At 39.5% G+C, this 19,560-nt stretch overlaps 1 protein-coding gene and 1 pseudogene across 5 annotated transcripts in view; one reads left to right on the forward strand and one right to left on the reverse strand.

The window, feature by feature from the left end:
• The window catches only part of PCNX1 (pecanex 1), a 207,257-nt gene that overhangs the window by 27,964 nt on the left and 159,733 nt on the right, over positions 1-19,560 (reverse strand). For all 5 annotated transcript variants that reach the window (XM_055288936.1, XM_055288932.1, XM_055288935.2 and 2 more), the window contains 3 exons: positions 15,132-15,385; positions 12,532-12,762; positions 398-498 (listed from right to left, as the gene is read on the reverse strand). In XM_055288936.1, the coding sequence (XP_055144911.1) occupies positions 398-498; positions 12,532-12,762; positions 15,132-15,385 (586 nt within the window). The remainder of the gene's footprint in view (positions 1-397; positions 499-12,531; positions 12,763-15,131; positions 15,386-19,560) is intronic.
• LOC129487311 (securin-like) lies at positions 2,101-10,696 on the forward strand (annotated as a pseudogene).

Below are 19,560 nucleotides of genomic sequence, written 5' to 3' on the forward strand. Positions count from 1 at the left end.
TCCAAATCTAATATATTACTATATTAGAAGTACAAATACCCTGGACAAAGACTGCAAGGAAATATGGAAAAACAGAAATGAATGAATTTATTAGAGAAATAGATGTAAACAGGAGGCCAATCAAAATTCATGGGGTGGTTATATTTTAAAATGTCTTAAATTCATTATATTCTCATTATCAGTGGCTACCCACACATGTGTGAATTTTAAAAACCAGTTCTGTTAACCAGTTAGGACAGCTCACCTATGTTCAAGAAGATGATATATAGAAATATAAAACCTAAAAAGACTTTACAATAACTTAGCATAGAATACATGCGTCCATGAAAAATGATTTTAGATTTAGGTTATAGAGCTTCCCATACTCTCTTCCTCAGAACAGAAACGCCTTCTTTACCTGGACATATGATGGGATGCAGTCCCCAAAGCTCTCCGTCCCAGAACACAGAGTCCATAACAGAGCGTCACTAGGGATGAATCTTTGTCCACATCCACAGGCTTTAAAAAAACAAAAAACATTAGTTATCAGAAAGGTATGTGAGTATTTAACAAATCATAAATCTAAATAATATAGCAAAATGATAAAGAATTCAAAGAGTACATAATTTCTATCTCCTCAAAATAAACTTAATAAAACTGTATGAAATGAAGCATGAATGTGTATGGGGAGTTTCTTTGGAATCCTTAAATAAAATCTAAAATTTCATAATAATGGAACATAATAAAACAAATAAAACTGACTCTATTATAAAATATTAGGATTTTAGCTAAAGATTTCAAAGTACTAATTGGGATTATTGATATTACCCTCTCCTGAAAATACAATAGTTCTATCAGCTACTTATTTCTTTTCTTTTTTTCTTAACTACTTTTTTTTTTTTTTTTTGAGATGGAGTCTTGCCCTGTCGCCCAGGCTGGAGTGCAGTGGCGCAATCTCGGCTCACTGTAAGCTCTGCCTCCCGGGTTCACGCCATTCTCCTGCCTCAGCCTCTCCGAGTAGCTGGGACTACAGGCGCCTGCCACCACGCCCGGCTAATTTTTTGTATTAACTACTTATTTTTGACCATAATTTGACAAGCAGGCTATTAGTGGCAGGTGAGTTAGCCTATTAGTGACTATAAACATAGTAAAGAAAATCAAGTTGATATTCATAAAATATTGTTTCCCCTCAACCTTTTTATTTTTTAACAATTACATACCTTACAATTGAAAGAAGCTGGTAACTCTCCTCTGTTTCTCCCTCTAAGAAAGCCTAAATAATAATCACTGATTACCTTACATAATACTAAAGAAAATCTTGGTAGTATCTCAGTTACCAAAAAATGATCCAGGGCAGTGCTTCTCAAAGTATAGTCCTAAGACCAGCAGTATCAACATCACCTGGAAACCTGTTAGAAATGCAAATCTCTGGCCACTCCAGATCTCTGAAATAAAATTCTGGAGGTGGGGTCAAGCAATCACTCTCCAGGTGATTCTAATACATGCTAAAGGTGAAGAATCAATGATACAGGCTAATAATTAGCTTAATTATTCTAACTTTGCCAATGGTATTTTTGGCTTTATAAACCATTAACTTATAAATACAATAGGGGAACAGTCTAAGATATTAACTTACTGTTGATAGGTTAATTACCATTAACTTGATAATTTAGTTAATGGCGACTGTGTTAGAGATATCCTAGTTGCTTGCCAATTAGATTGTTTCTAAAGACATATTACCTCTTACAGCACATCCTCTAGTTTCATCAAGTAGGCATTTTGAAAAAAAATTTGGGTCCAGGTTACAAAACAGTAAATAAAGAGTATGAGAGCACTAGTTTAAAGAAATACAAAAGAAAAATAAAGGAGAGTGGGTGCAGACTTGAAGTTGTATAAAGAAAAAATACTAAAGGTAGTTACAATGGGTGATAAAATGACGGGTGATCTTCATTCTTTTTTTCTTCTTCTCTACCTCCCTTCCCCTGTCAACTTTCTAGACTCAAAATGTATTGTTTCTGTGATGAGAAATTGTTTTTTAATTCAGATTTACCTCAGCCAAGATGATTCAATAGAGACCATATTTACCCCCCAGCTGAAACAGCCAAAGACTGGGCAGAATACATGACACAACAGTTTTCAGACACTGGACACTGGTCCCTGAGAGACAGGAAACAAATGAGGTAGCCCTACAACTGACTGAGCTTATTACCTAGAGAGTTTGCAGACCAAAGCACAAGAAAGGCAAGCACAAATTGAGCCAGAGGCCTCTGAGTCAGCTGAAGCTCACAGGGCAGAGTGCTAGAGAGAGCTACTGAGAGAGGGAGGCGAGGGAACTTGGAGATCTGCAGCACAGTGCTGATCAGCACACGCAAAGAGGACCCTAGGCTGAGAAAAGAATCATCCAAACGGAATACAAAGGAGCAGCGGAAAATCTTGGGACTGGCTAGAACACTCAGGATGGCACTGTCTTGGTCATGGGGAAGAATTAGCCCCAGACTAACAGCTGCTCTGGTCCCTCCAAAGCAAGCCCTGAAAGGATCAAACTGTCCCCAAAGAATTTAACTGTCTCACAAAACAAAGTTCAAAAATTATTTACAGGAATACAGAAATATCCAGCACCCTTGAGGGTAAAATTCATAAAGACTGGCATCTAATAAAAAATCGACAGGCATGCAAGTAGCAGGAAAATAGGACCCATAATAACAATCAATTAACCACTCAATCAAAACTGACCCACAACTGACACTGATGTTAGGCTTAACCCACAAGGATATTAAAACAACTATTTTAACTATATTCCATAAGCTCAAGAAGGCAGAGGAATGACTGAGCATGTTGAATGAGACATGGAAGATTTGTAGAAAAGACCCAAATCAAACTTCTAGAGATAAAAATGAAGCAATGTCTGAGATAAAAAAATATACTGAATGGGATTACTGGTATATTAATTCAAAAGAAAAGATAAATGATCTCAAAAACATAGCAATAGAAACTATGCAAAATGAAATACAGAGAGAAAAACGACTGAAAATAAATGAACAGGGCGTCAGGGAGCTGTAGGACAATCAAGCAGCCTAATATAAATATAATTGGAGTTCCTGCAAAAGGGGTAGAGGAAAACAGAAAAAACTATTCTTAATAATGGTAGAGGGAGAGTCTTGGAGTAATCCAGAATAACTACTCTGATCCTTGTTGATAAGGAAAACAGAGAACCAGGCACCTGTGTGGCTCCTAAAGCTGGGCTGAAGCTGGGGTCTGGGCCTTATGACTGAGAAGACTGTTAAAGCTAAAACTACGTCTATTCCTGCCTTGATGACACCTATCCAGAAGTAGAAAAATGCTCCCCTTTTAATCCTATAGACTTTGAGAATTTTGACCTGCCTGAGGAGCATCAGATTGCACACCTCCCCTCGAATGGCATGCCTCTCATGGTTCTGGATGGGAGAGAGAACTAGAAAAGCTGTTACAGCTGGGGTCCCCCCTTACCAGTGAAGATGCCCTCTCCACCATAGGAATCCAATTTGTTGCAGTCTCTTTTGATCATTCTGTCGATCCTGAATGTTTGCTCACGACACAGATATTTATATTTCTTACTCCTTTATAGTTTGTGTGTGTTTGTATTAATAAAGCATGTCTTTAATAGATTTTTTAAATCATGAAAAGTTTCCAAATCTGAAAAAAATTATGTACTTACAGATTTCAAGAATCTCAATGAACTTCAAGAACAAGAAACAGGTGGCTGGCAAGATGGCCGAACATGAACAGCTCCAGTCTGCAGCTCCCAGCAACATCAAGGCAGAAAGCAGGTGATTTCTGCATTTCCAACTGAGGTACCCGGCTCATCCCATGGGGACTGGTTAGACAGTAGGTGCAGCCCACAGAGGGCAAGCCGAAGCAGGGTGGGGTGTTGCCTCACCTGGGAAGCGCAAGAGGTCAGGGAACTTGCTCCCCTAGTCAAGGGAAGCTGTGATGGACCATGCCATGAGGAACAGTGCAATCTGGCCCAGATACTATGCTTTTCCCATGGTCTTCACAACCCACAGACCAAGAGATTCCCTCGTGTGCCTACATCACCAGGGCCCTGGGTTTCAAGCACAACAATGGGCAGCCATTTGGGCAGACACCGAGCTAGCTGCCAGAGTTTTCATACCCCAGTGGCGCCTGGAACGCCAGCGAGACAAAACCGTTCACTCCCTTGGAAAGCGGGCTGAAGCCAGGGAGCCAAGTGGTCTAGCTCAGTGGATCCCACCACTACGGAGCCCAGCAAGCTAAGATCTACTGGCTTGAAATTCTTGCTGCCAGCACAGCAGTCTGAAGTTGACCTGGGATGCTCAAGCTTGGTGGGGGAAGGGGCATCTGCCATTACTGAGGCTTCTGTAGGCGGTTTTCCCCTCACAGTGTAAGCAAAGCTGCCAGGAAGTTCGAACCGGGCAGAGCCTACCACAGCTCAGCAAAACCACTGTAGCCAGACTGCCTCTCTAGATTCCTCCTCTCTGGGCAGGGCATCTCTGAAAGGCAGCAGCCCCAGTCAGGGGCTTATAGATAAAACTCCCATCTCCCTGGGACAGAGCACCTGGGGGAAGGGGTGGCTGTGGGCACAGCTTCAGCAGACTTAAATGTTGCTACCTGCTGGCTCTGAAGAGAGCAGCGGATCTCCCAGCACAGCACTCGAGCTCTGCTAAGGGACAGACTGCCTCCTTAAGGGGGTCCCTGACCCCCGTGCATCCTGACTGGGAGACACCTCCCGGCAGGGGTCGACAGACACCTCATACCGGAGAGCTCTGACTGGCACCTGCTGGCCTCTGGGATGAAGCTTCCAGAGGAAGGAACAGGCAGCAATCTTTGCTGTTCTGCAGCCTCCACTGGTGATACCCAGGCAAACAAGGTCTGAAGTGGACCTCCAGCAAATTCCAGCAGACCTGCAGCAGAGGGGCCTGTTAGAAGGAAAACTAACAAACAGAAAGGAATAGCATCATCATCAACCAAAGGAATGTCCACACAGAAACCCCATCCGAAGGTCACCAGCATCAAAGACCAAAGGTAGATAAATCCACGAAGATGAGGAGAAACGAGTGCAAAAAGGCTGAAAATTCCAAAAACCAGAATGCCTTTTCTCCTCCAAAGGATCACAACTCACCAGCAAGGGAACAAAACTGGATGGAGAATGAGTTTGACAAATTGACAGAAGTAGGCTTCAGAACATGGGTAATAACAAACTCCTCCAAGCTAAAGGAGTGTGTTCTAACCCAATGCAAGGAAGCTAAGAACCTTGAAAAAAGGTCAGAGGAATTGCTAACTAGAATAACCAGTTTAGAGAAGAACATAAATGACCTGATGGAGCTGAAAAACAGCATGAGAACTTTGTGAGGCATACAAAAGTATCAATAGCCAAATCGATCAAGCGGAAGAAAGGATACCAGAGATTGAAGATCAACTTAATGAAATAAAGCATGAAGACAAGATGAGAGAAAAAAGAATGAAAAGGAACGAACAAAGCCTCTAAGAAATATGGGACTATGTGAAAAGACCAAACCTACATTTGATTGGTGTACCTGAAAGTGATGTGGAGAATGGAATCAACTTGGAAACATTCTTCAGGATTATTATCTAGAACGTCCCCAGCCTAGCAAGATAGGCCAACATTCAAATTCAGGAAATACAGAGAACACCACAAAGATACTCCTCGAGAAGAGCATCCCCAAGACACATAATCGTCGGATTCACCAAGGTTGAAATGAAGGAAAAAATGTTAAGGGTAGCCAGAGAGAAAGGTCGGATTACCCACAACGGGAAGCTCATCAGAATAACAGCGGATCTCTCTGCAGAAACCGCACAAGCCAGAAGAGAGTGGGGGCCAGTATTCAACATTCTTAAAGAATTTTCAACCCAGAATTGCATATCCAGCCAAACTAAGCTTCATAAGCTAAGGAGTAATAAAATCCTTTACAGACAAGCAAATGCTGAGAGATTTTTGTCACCACCAGGCCTCCCTTACAAGAGCTCCTGAAGGAAGCACTAAATATGGAAAGGAAAAACCAGTACCAGCCACTGGTACTGTAAATTTACCAAATTGTAAAGACAATTGACACTATGAAGAAACTGCAACAACTAATGGGCAAAATAACCAGCTAACATCATAATGATAGGATCAAATTCACATATAACAATATTAACCTCAAATGTAAGCGGGCTAAATGCTCCAATTAAAAAACACACATTGGCAAATTGGATAGAGTCAAGACTCATCGGTGTGCTGTATTCAGGAGACCCATCTCATGTGCAAAGACACACACAGGCTCAAAATAAAGGGATGGAGGAATATTTACCAAGTGAATGGAAAGCAAAAAAAAAGCAGGGGTTGCGATCCTAGTCTCTGATAAAACAGACTTTAAACCAACAAAGATCAAAAAAGACAAAGAAAAGCTACGGTAAAGGGATCAATGTAGCGAGAAGAGCCAACTATCCTAAATATATATGCACCCAATACAGGAGCACCCAGATTCATGAAGCAAGTCCTTAGAGACCTACAAAGAGACTTAGACTCCCACACAATAATAGTGGGAGATTTTAACACTCCACTGTCAATATTAGATCAACGAGATAGAAAATTAACAAGGATATTCAGGACTTGAACTCCACTCTGGACCAAGCAGACCTAATAGACATCTACAGAACTCTCCACCCCAAATTAACAGAATATACATTCTTCTCAGTACCACATTGTACTTATTCTAAAATTGACCACATAACTGGAAGTAAAACACTCCTCAGCAAATGCAAAAGAACAGAAATCAAAACAAACGGTCTCTCAGACCACAGTGCAATCAAATTAGAACTCAGGATTAAGAAAATCACTCAAAACCACACAACTACATGGAAACTGAAAAATCTGCCCCTGAATGACTACTGGGTAAATAACGAAATCAAGGCAGAAGTAAATAAGTGCTTTGAAACCAATGAGAACAAAGACACAACATACCAGAATCTCTAAGACACAGCTAAAACAGTGTTTAGAGAGAAATTTATAGCACTAAATGCCCACAGAAAAAAGTGGGAAAGATCTAAAATCAACACCCTAACATCGCAATTAAAATAATTAGAAAAGCAAGAGCAAACAAATTCAAAAGGTAGCAGAAGACAAGAAATAACTAAGATCAGAGCAGAACTGAAAGAGGCAGAGACACAACAAAACCCTTCAAAAAATGAATCCAGGAGCTGGTTTTTTGAAAAGATCAACAAATAGATAGACTGCTAGTTAGATTAATAAGGAAGAAAAGAGAGAAGAATCAAATAGACACAATAAAAATGATAAAGGGGATATCACCACTGATCCTGCAGAAATACAAAGTACCATCAGAGAATACTATAAACACCTCTATGCAAATAAACTAGAAGATCTAGAAGAAATGGATAGATTTCTGGACACACATACCCTCCCAAATATAAACCAAGAAGTAGTCAAATCCCTGAATAGATCAATAACAAGTTCTGAAATTGAGGCAGTAATTAATAGCCTACCAACCAAAAAAAGCCCAGGACCAGACAGACTGACAGCTGAATTCTACCAGAGGTACAAAGAAGAGCTGGTACCATTCCTTCTGAAACTATTCCAAACAACAGAAAAAGAGGGACTCCTCCCTAATCATTTTATGAGACCAGCATCATCTTGATACCAAAACCTGGCAGAGACACAACAAAAAAAGAAAATTTCAGGCCAATATATCTGATGAATATCAATGAGAAAATCCTCAATAAGATACTGGCAAACTGAATCCAGCAGCACATCAAAAAGCTTATCCACCATAATCAAGTTGGCTTCATCCCTGGGATGCAAGGCTGGTTCAACATACGCAAATCAATAAACGTAATCCATCACATAAACAAAACCAATGACAAAAACCACATGATTATCTCAATAGATGCAGAAAAGGCCTTCAATAAAATTCAACAGCCCTTCATGCTAAAAACTCTCCATAAACTAGTTATTGATGGAACCTATCTCAAAATAATAAGAGCTATTTATGACAAACCCACAGCTAATATCATACTGAATGGGCAAAAATTGGAAGCATTCCCTTTGAAAACCAGCACAAGACAAGGATGCCCTCTCTCACCACTCCTATTCAACACAGTATTAGAAGTTCTAGACAGGGCAATCAGCCAAGAGAAAGAAATAAAGGGTATTTAAATAGGAAGAGAGGAAGTCAAATTGTCTCTGTTTGCAGATGACATGACTGTATATTTAGAAAACCCCATTGTCTCAGCCCAAAATCTCCTTAAGCTGATAAGCAACTTCAGCAAAGTCTCAGGATACAAATCAGTGTGCAAAAATCACAAGCATTCCTATACAGCAATAACAGCCAAATCATGAGTGAACTCCCATTCACAATTGCTACAAAGAGAATAAAATACCTAGGAATACAGCTTACAAGGATGTGAAGGACCTCTTCAAGGAGAACTACAAACCACTGCTCAAGGAAATAAGAGAGGACACAAACAAATGGAAAAACATTCCATGCTCATGGATAGGAAGAATCAATATTGTGAAAATGGCCATACTGCCCAAAGTAATTTATAGATTCAGTGCTATCCCCATCAAGCTACCACAGACTTGCTTCTAAGAATTAGAAAAAACTACTTTAAATTTCCTACAGAATCAAAAAAAGAGCCTGCATAGCCAAGACAATCCTAAGCAAAAAGAATAAAGCTGGAGGCATCACGTTACCTAACTTCAAACTCTACTACAAGGCTACAGTAACCAAAACAGCATGGTACTGGTACCAAAACAGATACATAGATCAATGGAACAGAACAGAGGCCTCAGAAACAATGCCACTCATCTACAACCATCTGATCTTTGACAAACCTGACAAAAACAAGACAATGGGGAAAGGATTCCCTATTTAATAAATGGTGTTGGGAAAACTGGCTAGCCATATGCAGAAAACTGAAACTGGACCCCTTCCTTACACCTTATACAAAAATTAACTCAAGACGGATTAAAGACTTAAATGTAAGACCTAAAACCATAAAAACCCTAGAAGAAAAACTAGGCAATACCATTCAGGACATAGGCATGGGCAAAGACTTCATGACTAAAACACCAAAAGCAATGGCAACAAAAGCCAAAATTGACAAATGGGATCTAATTAAACTAAAAAGCTTCTGTACAGCAAAAGAAACTATCATCAGAGTGAACAGGCAACCTACAGAATGGGAGAAAATTTTTGCAATCTACCCATCTGACAAAGGACTAATATCCAGAATCTACAAGGAACTCAAATTTATAAGAAAAAAAAAAAACCCATCCAAAAGTGGGTGAAGGATACGAACAGACACTTCTCAAAAGAAGACATTTATGTGGCTAACAAACATATGAAAAAAAGTTCATCATCAATGGTCATTAGAGAAATGCAAATCAAAACCACAATGAGATACCATCTCACTCCAGTTAGAATGGCAATCATTAAAAAGTCAGCAAACGACAGGTGCTGGAGAGGATGTGAAGAAACAGGAACGCTTTTACACTGTTGATGGGAGTGTAAATTAGTTCAACCATTGTGGAAGATAGAGTGGCGATTCCCCAAGGATCTAGAACCAGAAATGCCATTTGACCGAGTAATCCCATTTTGGGTATATACACAAAGGATTATAAATCATTCTACTATAAAGACACATGCACACGTATGTTTATTGCAGCACTGTTCACAACAGCAAAGACTTGGAACCAACCCAAATGCCCATCAATGATAGACTAGACGAAGAAAATGTGGCACATATACAACATGGAATACTATGCAGCCATAAAAAAGGATGAGTTCATGTCCTTTGCAGGGACATGGATGAAGCTGGAAACCATCATTCTCAGCAAACTAACACAGGGACAGAAAACCAAACACTGCATGTTCTCACTCATAAGTGGGAGTTGAACAATGAGAACACATGGACACAGGGAGGGGAACATCACACGCTGGGGCCTGTCAGGGTGTTGGGGGCTATGGGACGGATAGCTTAGGAGAAATACCTAATGTAGATGACAGGTTGATGGGTGCAGCAAGCCACCATGGCATGTGTATACCCATGCCACAAACCTGCATGTTCTGCACATGTATCCCAGAACTTAAAGTATAATAATAATAAAAAAAGAAACATGAGAAAACTACACTAAGGCACATCATATTTAAATTGCTTAAAACCAGTAATAGAGAAAATCTTCAAAGCAGCCAGTGAAAAAAGATATTATATTGTACCTACCATTTTTTTCAGAGGAACAAAGAAAAGAATGACAGCAGACTTCTCATCAGAAACAATGCAAGCCAGAAGACAGTATAGCAACATCTTTAATTTGCTGAAAGAAAAAAATTAGTTCAAGCCTGGTAGCACTATTTTGTTACTGTTGGAGAAGGCGTGTGCCCTACTCCCTAAATTGCATTAGATATTCTCACCAAGAATTCTTGCTAATACTAACAACAAAGTGAAAGAAATACTTATCGTTTGAAAAGTAGGAGAAAGAAACTGAGATGAATCTTTTCATTTTCCCATTGAAGGTAATTTTAATGCAGTTAGTTCAGGATCAATCTTACACTATCTTGAAAGGAAACTATGGAAGAAGGGTCTGAGGCAGCTTTTAAACATTCAGATGAGGGCACTACAGCTTAGAGTCAGCAAGTCTGGCCTGATTAATGTCCCCAGGAAAAGGTTATTCTGGGAATGTTGATTCAGGGAATAGCATGCAAGATCTTAAGGAGATGAAGATAATCTTGTTCAACTTAAAAGAAAAACTAGAGCAGATGGGAAGACTATATAGCTGGAAAAATACAACTGATAATTTTCTTCTAAACAGATTGTAAGAGTAGGAAACAAAACAGACCAGGATTAGTGAAATAAGCTACCTGATGAGACTGGGGATACCCAAGTTTAGAGGTAAACCTTTTGAATATATGATTTATTACCAATCAGGAGCCATGTTCATGACTTCAGCAATAATCTCTAAGAGAAAGGTCCTTAAGGTAGGATGGAACCCTGTTCCTGAGTGGGTAGACTGTGAACTCCTAGCCCAAAACATCATGATTAAATCACAACAAAATAGCCAATATCATCTAAGCCAAAGAAGAGCTACAGAATAATATGACTGTTCCCATTACTCCCTCCAACAAAAGTCAGTTCAAGGATTTGAGAACAGTATGCAAAGCATTTTAAGTATATTTATGAAAAAATAAAACTATTTATTATATGTTTGGAAGAAAGAAGTTTAGCTTTGAGGTCCTCTATTTCTAGCCACTGTCTGCTGGTCTTCTGAGCCTTTTGTGAGGTTATTTTATCCAACTCACTATCCCTTCTTTTAAGATATACTACTCTGTTCAGTATATACTGCACGTCTAGTAAAAAAGCTCAAAGGCCACTGCTCAGAAAGGAAGTACAAGATGCTCCTGTTCTTATTGATGGAGTAAAAAGAGGCTGATATGATGGCTGTCTCACTCTAAGTGGTGGCAAAGGAAGGACTAAACCAAGTGCTAAATGTGAAGACGGTCGGTATGCACCTCCTAGACCATGACGAAGGCACCAGTTGTCAAGGCAGCTCACACTGCTCCATGACAGCAGGTACATCTGTACATACGACACTAGTGGTTCAACTACACAAGGCTTTTGCTTAAAAAGCGGCAGTGGTGGTAGGAATTAGCTTTGTAATCACAGGCCTTGGCATTGCAATTATGTTACATGGAGTCTGACCAGGGGTGTGATACTACCACAAAAATCATGAGACCTAGAAGGAAGCCGTAGTTGCTGAAGTCCCTAACTCATCTTACTTTTAGGATAAGACATGTTATCCTAATGTGTGGATTGGGAACCACCAGAATTAAAATCACCTAGGGTGATCCTCAGCCTAGACCTAGATCAGAGTCTTGCAGGTGGGGCCCAGGAATCTGCATTTTTACAAGTTCCTATGTCTTTTTTACTCACATTAACATCTGAAAATCAATGGTCTAGATGCACACCGTCCAATATGGTAGTCACTAGCTATATGGGCTCTTAAATTTAAATCAGTTAAAATTAAATAAAATTTACAATTCAGCTTTTTAGTTGTACTAGCCACATTTCATGTGTTTCACAGCCACATGTGGCAGTGACAGCACATTTCCAACACTGCAGAAAGTCTATCAGCCAGCACTGGTCTAGACTTTGTATTTGGGACAAAGACATTTAATTATCCTTAAGTGTGGCAGACAGAGGTAGAATTTCTTAAGGACTAGATTTTGGAGGGTAATGCATGGAATGTGAATGTGTGTGGATGCCTGTGCATGCCCAGGGTGGAGGAGGTGCTACCTGGACAGTGAGACTGGGACGATGAAAATGAAAGAAAGAGGGAGGCCACTTCCTTTAACCTGTTTTGGTAGAGCTGGTTTGGCCCAACCATAATGAACCAGTTAGGTTATCTTAACCAGAAGATCAGAAAGAGGAAGGTCTTGAAAAACTGACCTCATAAGAACAGGGACTTCTTTGCATCTTTGGAAAAACCTGGATTCAAAGAGTTGTAAATGAAATAAACTCTACCTTTGCTCTTCGGGAAGAGCAGTACTCTATCCAGTTGAGGTAAATCACACAGAAACTCTCCCTAGATATGCCTGCCAGTCGGTGGTCATAGTCTTCATCAATGTTTGGATTAAAGGTTGGGTCCACATCGACATAATTGCGATCAGCACATAGACGAAGTCCTTCCTGCATTGTCTCATTAGCTAGCCACTCCTCTAGTTTAGAAGAGGTCGTAACATAATAAATGATACCCTGACATGGACAAGACAAAAAAAAAGAATTCAGATTAAATTACAATTTCAATTAACTCAGATTCCTCAATGAAATAAATTCCAATTATTTATAATGATAAATAGTAAAATACTTTTTAGTCTGACTAAAAAGTATTTTATTCCCCCTCAATATTCTACATATATATTTTAAGAATACTATAATAATATACCTCAGGCCTTACTGGATGAAAAAACATCTAATACTTTAAAATCACAACCATAAATTCAACAAAGCAACTCCAAAACAATTCTATTTATTTTATTTTATTATTTATTTATTTAGAGACAGAGTCTTACTCTGTCGCCCATCCTGGAGTGTGGTGGCATAATCTGGGCTCACTGCAACCTCTATCTCCTGGGTTCAAGCAACTCTCATGCCTCAGCTGGAATTACAGGCACCTGCCACCACACCCAGATAGTTTTTGTATTTTTAGTAGATATGGGTTTTCACCATGTTGGCCAGGCTGGTCTTGAACTCCTGACCTCAAGTTGTCCATCTGCCTCGGCCTCCCAAGTGCTGGGATTACAGGTATCAGCCACTGTGCCTGGCCCTAATCTATGGATTTTACATCTTTTGAACTTAGGATATTTCAAAAGAGGTAAAAAAACTTTACTGTGCTGCATTTATTTTGAATAATTTCTCATAGAGAGTTATTAAGGCCATCTGGTGGTCCTAGGCCAAGTTATAGAGATATATATTTACAACTAGAGATAGAAAATGCCACACGCACATACAAGTAAAAAATATTGTGAAATCAATCTCTAGCTTCTTGAGGTTAGGTTAAGCCAAACATAAAATGGAAGGCTCAATGTTCATCCCAATCAGCAAATAAGGTGGTGAGGAGAGGTAACAACATAAGATATGAAAATTTCAGGCTGGGGATGGTGGCTCACGCCTTTAACCCCAGCACTTTGGCAGGCCAAGGTGGGAGAACTGCTTGAGCCCAGAGTTTGAGAGCCTGGGCAACACAGTGAAACCTCATCTCTACAAAAAAAATAAAAAATTAGCTGGGTGTGGTGGCATGCACCTGTAGTCCCAGTTAGGAGGTTAAGGTGGGTATATTGCTTGAGCCCTGGAGGTCAAGGCTGCAGTGAGCTGCAATTATGCCACTGTACTCCAGCCTGGGCAACAGAATGAAACCCCGTCGCAAAAAAAAAAAAAAAAAAAAGAAAAGAAAAAGAAAAATTCAGATGTTGGTTATTAAAGCTTAGCACATGTTTCCTTCTTAAAAATACTGGCTTCACCTGGAAGCCCCTAAGTGACAACCATACTGTATTTCTGTAAACTCTTTAGCAAAAATAAGAGTATCCTGTGCAGTAAAGGATTAACCTTGCCCAACGAGGGGTTTGGCCTTTACCCTTGGGTTCTAGGGGGTAACCTCTAAGCCTTGGGATGCCCTTCCCGTTAAAGAGTCTTTGTTCAGCTGGGGACCTAGAGCCACACAGTATTAGCATGACCTCTGGACATCCTGGAGACTTATGTTGGCCATGTGGATGGTCAACCATGCCTACGTGACAGGACACCAAGCTCGAGCAAGCTTCCTTGGTGGACAACACCCTGTGAGTACGGCCATGCTTCAATGCTGGGAGAAACAGGCATCTGTACAACTGTACTGTGAGAGGACAACTGGAAGCTCCTTGACTCAGTGTCTCTGGACAATATCTTATGTACCTCTTCCTTTGGCTGATTTTAATCTGTGTCCTTCTACTGTAGTAACATGAGTGTAATGTGAGTATGACAACTTTGCTGAGTTCCGTAGGTGTTTCTAGCAACTTACTGACCCTATGAGTGGTCTTGGGGACACCAAAATTACAGCTGATGTCAGAAGTGAGGGTGGTCTTGGGGACCTCTTGAATTTTGCAATACTTTTATTCAGTTTGTTGAATGAAAGCAGTGGTCAAGAGCAAGGGCTCAAGAGTCAGACAAGCCTGGGTTTTAAGCCCCAAATTCTACTTGTTAGAGGATCTTGGGCAAGTTAACATCTGATCCTTAAGCTGCTTATTTGTAAAATAGGGAAATACTTCTTTACAGTATTAAGTAAGATACACATGTGTATATGCATATTTGTGTGTACATATTCCTTAGCACAATGCCTAAAACACAAGCTACAAATGTCTAGCTATTATTATTAATGAATGAACGGAATGAATTCCAGTAAACAAAGAGAAAGCAAGACGTTAGTAGGTTTATTTTTATGGAGTTTTCTGGATCCTAGAGAATTTAAATAAGTACTTGGAAGCAAAGCATAAGTTAAAAAAAAGTATATACATATATATATCCTTATATATATTTCATTCCCAAGAAGAAACTCTGATTATCTGAAGATCTAAGTAGGCACATACTCTTACCTTGACATAGTAAGTGGTGAGTACTTTCCGAAGATCAAAGACTTGAAGCATAGAAGCAGCACTATTATCAGTGATGCTATAACCCTCCAGAATATACTTTGTGACTATCACTTCCCAAGCTAGCCATCGCTGGCTAAATGCAGCATTAAATGAAAGCATGTGAGGAATATGGCCAGGTTCACAACAGCAAAATCCTTCATCTTCCTCTACACCTTCAGTAATGGCCTCCACTTCCCGCTGTTGACAGTAGGTACCTTAGAGAGAGAGAGAGAGAGAGACCTTTACAAAGGGGAAAAACCAGAAAGTGGGAAAAATGAATGCAAGGACACATGAGATTTACAAAAAAATACATATTTTATTGCAATTGAAAGTATGTGATGGATTTGCCTTAGAATATCCATTAACGAATTGTAGCAAACTCCAGAAATCACGCATATTCTATATTCATATCCTGCAAAAACACAATGTGCACTAGCATTAGCACACTACGGTTTTTTTGTTTGTTTTGAGACAGAGTCTCCCTCTATAGCCCAGGCTGGAGTGCAGTGGTGTGATCTCAGCCCACTGCAACCTCTGCCTCCCAGGTCCCGGTTCAAGTAATTTCCTGCCTTAGCCTCCAGAGGAGCTGGTATTACAGGCATGCGCCATGAGGCCCAGCTAATTTTTGCATTTTTAGTAGAGACAGCGTTTCACCATGTTGGTCTTGAACTCCAGACCTTGTGATCTGCCTGCCTCGGCCTTCCAAAGTGCTGGGATTACAGGCGTGAGCCACTGCACTCACACTACGGGTCTGATAATTCGTGTGGTAAAGTAACTTTAATTTTGACTTACTGATTTCTAAATGTTTCAAATGGGTTTACAATTGTGTTTGTATCAAATGAAGGACCAAAGAGCAAAGGCACATCTCCTGAAGGTCTGAGTTAATTTTAAAAATACAAAAACCAGTGGAATGTTATTGAAGTAAAAATACAAAAACAGATTAAATATAGAATGAGACCCATAGCAATCTAGTGCCAGCAAAATATCATCTGTTACACTAATGTTAATTTTTATCTGGTTCTCTGGTCTTGTTTCAACTCAATTTGTAAATTCTTTATATTATGTAAAGACTATAAAGTAATCAGACTTAACTGTACAGAAATCAGGCTGCACAATAATTTTCTTTCTTTAAAAGTAATATTAATACATACACCATCCAGGTCTGAAAACCACTGCTTTGAGAGAAACTGATACCATGACACCTAGTCCCAGCTGATGGTGGTGGTGGTACAATGAAAGATAAGGCTAAAAAGGTTTTTATAGCCAAGCTAAGGAGCTGTGCTGTTTAGCACTCTATAGCCCTCAATAATTCCATTATTTCATTTTCTTGTTTAATAACTGTCACCAACACTTCCATAATAATGTTACATAGTGTTGACAAGAAAAACCCTTGACTTGAACCTGACGCTGATAGGAATACATGCTGTGGGTGACCATTTTATATGATACTCCCTAAAAATATACAGGCATACCTTGTTTTATTGTGCTTTGCTTTATTGCTCTTTGAAGGCACTGTGATATCTACAAATTGAAGGTTTTTGACAACCTTGTGTCAAGCAAATCTATTGGTACCATTTTTCCAAGAGCATGTGCTCACTTCCTGTCTCTGGATCACATTTTGGTAATTCTCTCAATATTTCAAACATTTTATTACTGTTGTATCTATAATGGTGATTTGTGATCAGTGATCTTTAATGTTAGTGTTCTAAGTACTTTGGAGTACCACAATTTATGCCCATATAAGATGGCAAACTTAAATTGACAAATGGTGTATGAACTCTGACTGCTCCACTGACCAGCCATTCCCCCATCTCTCCCTCTTTTCAGGCTTTCCTATTCCCTAAGACATAGCAATATTGAAATTTGGGCAATTTATAATACTATAATGGCTTCTAAGTGTTTAAGTGAAAGAAACAGTTGCATGTCTCACTTCAAATCAAATGCTAGAAATAAGGAAGCTTATTTCTAGTGAGGAAGGCATGTCAAAAGCCAAATGCATTAGTCCATTCTCACGTTGCTATAAAGAACTACCTGAGACAGGGTAATTTGTAAAGAAAAGAGGTTTAATTGGCTCACAGTTCTGCAGACTGTACAGGAAGTGTGGCTGGGTAGGCCTCAGGAAACATAATCACGGTGTTAAGGTGAAGGGGAAGCAGGCACGTTTTACATGCTGGAGCAGAAGGAATAGGGTTAAGGGGGAGGTGCTACACACTTTTAAACAACCAGATCACATGAGGACTCACTATCACGAGAACAGCAAGGGGGAAAATCCACTCCCATGATCTAATCATGCCCCACCAAACCCCTCCTCCAACACTGGGTATTACAATTCAACATGAGATTTGGGCAGGGACACAAATCCAAACCATATCACCAGATGGGCCAAAAGTTAGGCCTCATGCACCAAATAGCCAAGTTGTGAATGCAAAGGAAACATTCTTGAAGAAAATTAAAAGTGCTACTCCAGTGAACAAACAAAAGATAAGAAAGCAAAAAAGCCTTATTGCTGATATGGAGAACGTCTGAGTGGTCTGGAGAGAAGATCAAATCAACTATAACATTCCCTTAAGCCAAAGCCTAATCCAGAACAAAGCTCTAACTCTCTACAATTCTATGAAGGCTGAGAAGCAAGCAAGCTGCAGAAGAAAAGTTGGAAGCTAGTAGAGATTGGTCATGAGGTTTAAGGAAAGAAGCTGTCTTTATAACATAAAACTGCAAGGTGAAGCTGCAAGTGCTGACTTAAAGCTGCAGCAAGGTATCCAGAAGACCTAGCTAAGATCATTGATGAAGGTGGCTACACTACAACAACAGATTTTCAAAATAGACTAAACATCCTTACACAGAAAGAAGATGCCATCTAGGACTTTCACAGCTAGAGAGGAGTCAATGCCTGGCTTCAAATCTTCAAAGGACAGGCTGACTCTCTTTGATAGGGTCTAATGCAGCTGCTAAGTTTAAGCTGAAATGCTCATTTACCATTCCAAAAATGCTAGAACCTTTAAGAACTATGCTAAATTTCCTCTAACTGTGCACTATAAATGGAATAACAAAGACTGGATGACAGCATATCTGTTTATAGCATGGTTTACTGGATATTTTAAGCCTACTGTTGAGACCTTCTGCTCCGAAAAAAGGATTCCTTTCCAAATATTACTACTCATTGACAATGCATCTGATCACCCAAGAACTCTGATGGAAATGTACAAGGACATTAGTGTTGCCTGCTAACACAACATCCGTTCTGCAGTCTGTACATCAAGAAATAATTGCAACTGTTAAGTCTTATTACTTAAGAAATAAATTTTGTAAGGCTATAGCTGCCACAGAGGGATTCCTCTGATGACTCTGGGCAAAGTAAACTGACAATTTCCTCGAAAGGATTCACCATTTTAGATGCCAGTAAGGACATTCATGATTCATGGGAGGCGGTCAAAATGTCAACACTAATAGGAATTTGAAATAAGTTGATTCATGGATGACTTTGTGGGGTTTCAAGACTTCAGTGGTGGAAGTAATTGCAGATATGGCAGGAACAGCAAGAGAAGCTGAATTAGAAGTGAAATCTGAAGGATGTGGCAGAATTGCTATAATATCCTGATAAAACGTAAACAGATGAAGCGTTGTTTCTTATGGTTGAGAAGAAAGCAGTTTCTTGAGAAGAAATTGACTCCTAAGTGAAGATGTTGTGAGTCTTGGTTAAAATGACAACAAAGGATTTATAGTATTACATAAACTTGATTAATAAAGCAATAGCAAAGTTTGAGAGCACTGACTCCAATTTTGAAAGAAATCATACTATGGGTAAACGCTATTAAACAGCATTGCATGCTACAGAGGAATCCTTCATGAAACAAAGAGTCAATAAATGTAGCAAACTTCACTGTCGTCTGATTTTAAGATGTTGCCAAAGCTGCCCCAACCTTCAGCAATCACCAACCTGACCAGTTAGTAGCCATCAACATCGAGGCAAGACCCTCCATCAGCAAAAAGATTACAACTCACTGAAGGCTCAGATCATCCTTAGCATTTTTTAGCAGTAAATTTTTAAAATTAAGATACGTAGTATATTCTTTCTTTAGCCATAATGCTATTGCACATTTAATACACTATCATATAATGTAAACATAACTTTTATATGCAGCGGAAAACCAAGCAATTTATGTGACTTGCTTTACTGCGATATTTACTTTATTGCAGTGGTCTGAACCCAAAATGTAATATCTCCAAGGTATGCCAGTAATACATACACGTGTTTTTCAACATAATAAGAACATACGCAATATTATAAAGTGTCTTTTAAACCAATAATAGAAATGAAATTTAATCAAACGTTTTCGGACATCTTTTGAGAGGATCATGTTTTACTACAGTGACCTTTTAAAATAGAATT

Source organism: Symphalangus syndactylus, chromosome 8 (genome assembly GCF_028878055.3).
Source record: "Symphalangus syndactylus isolate Jambi chromosome 8, NHGRI_mSymSyn1-v2.1_pri, whole genome shotgun sequence".
NCBI lineage: Eukaryota > Metazoa > Chordata > Mammalia > Primates > Hylobatidae > Symphalangus > Symphalangus syndactylus.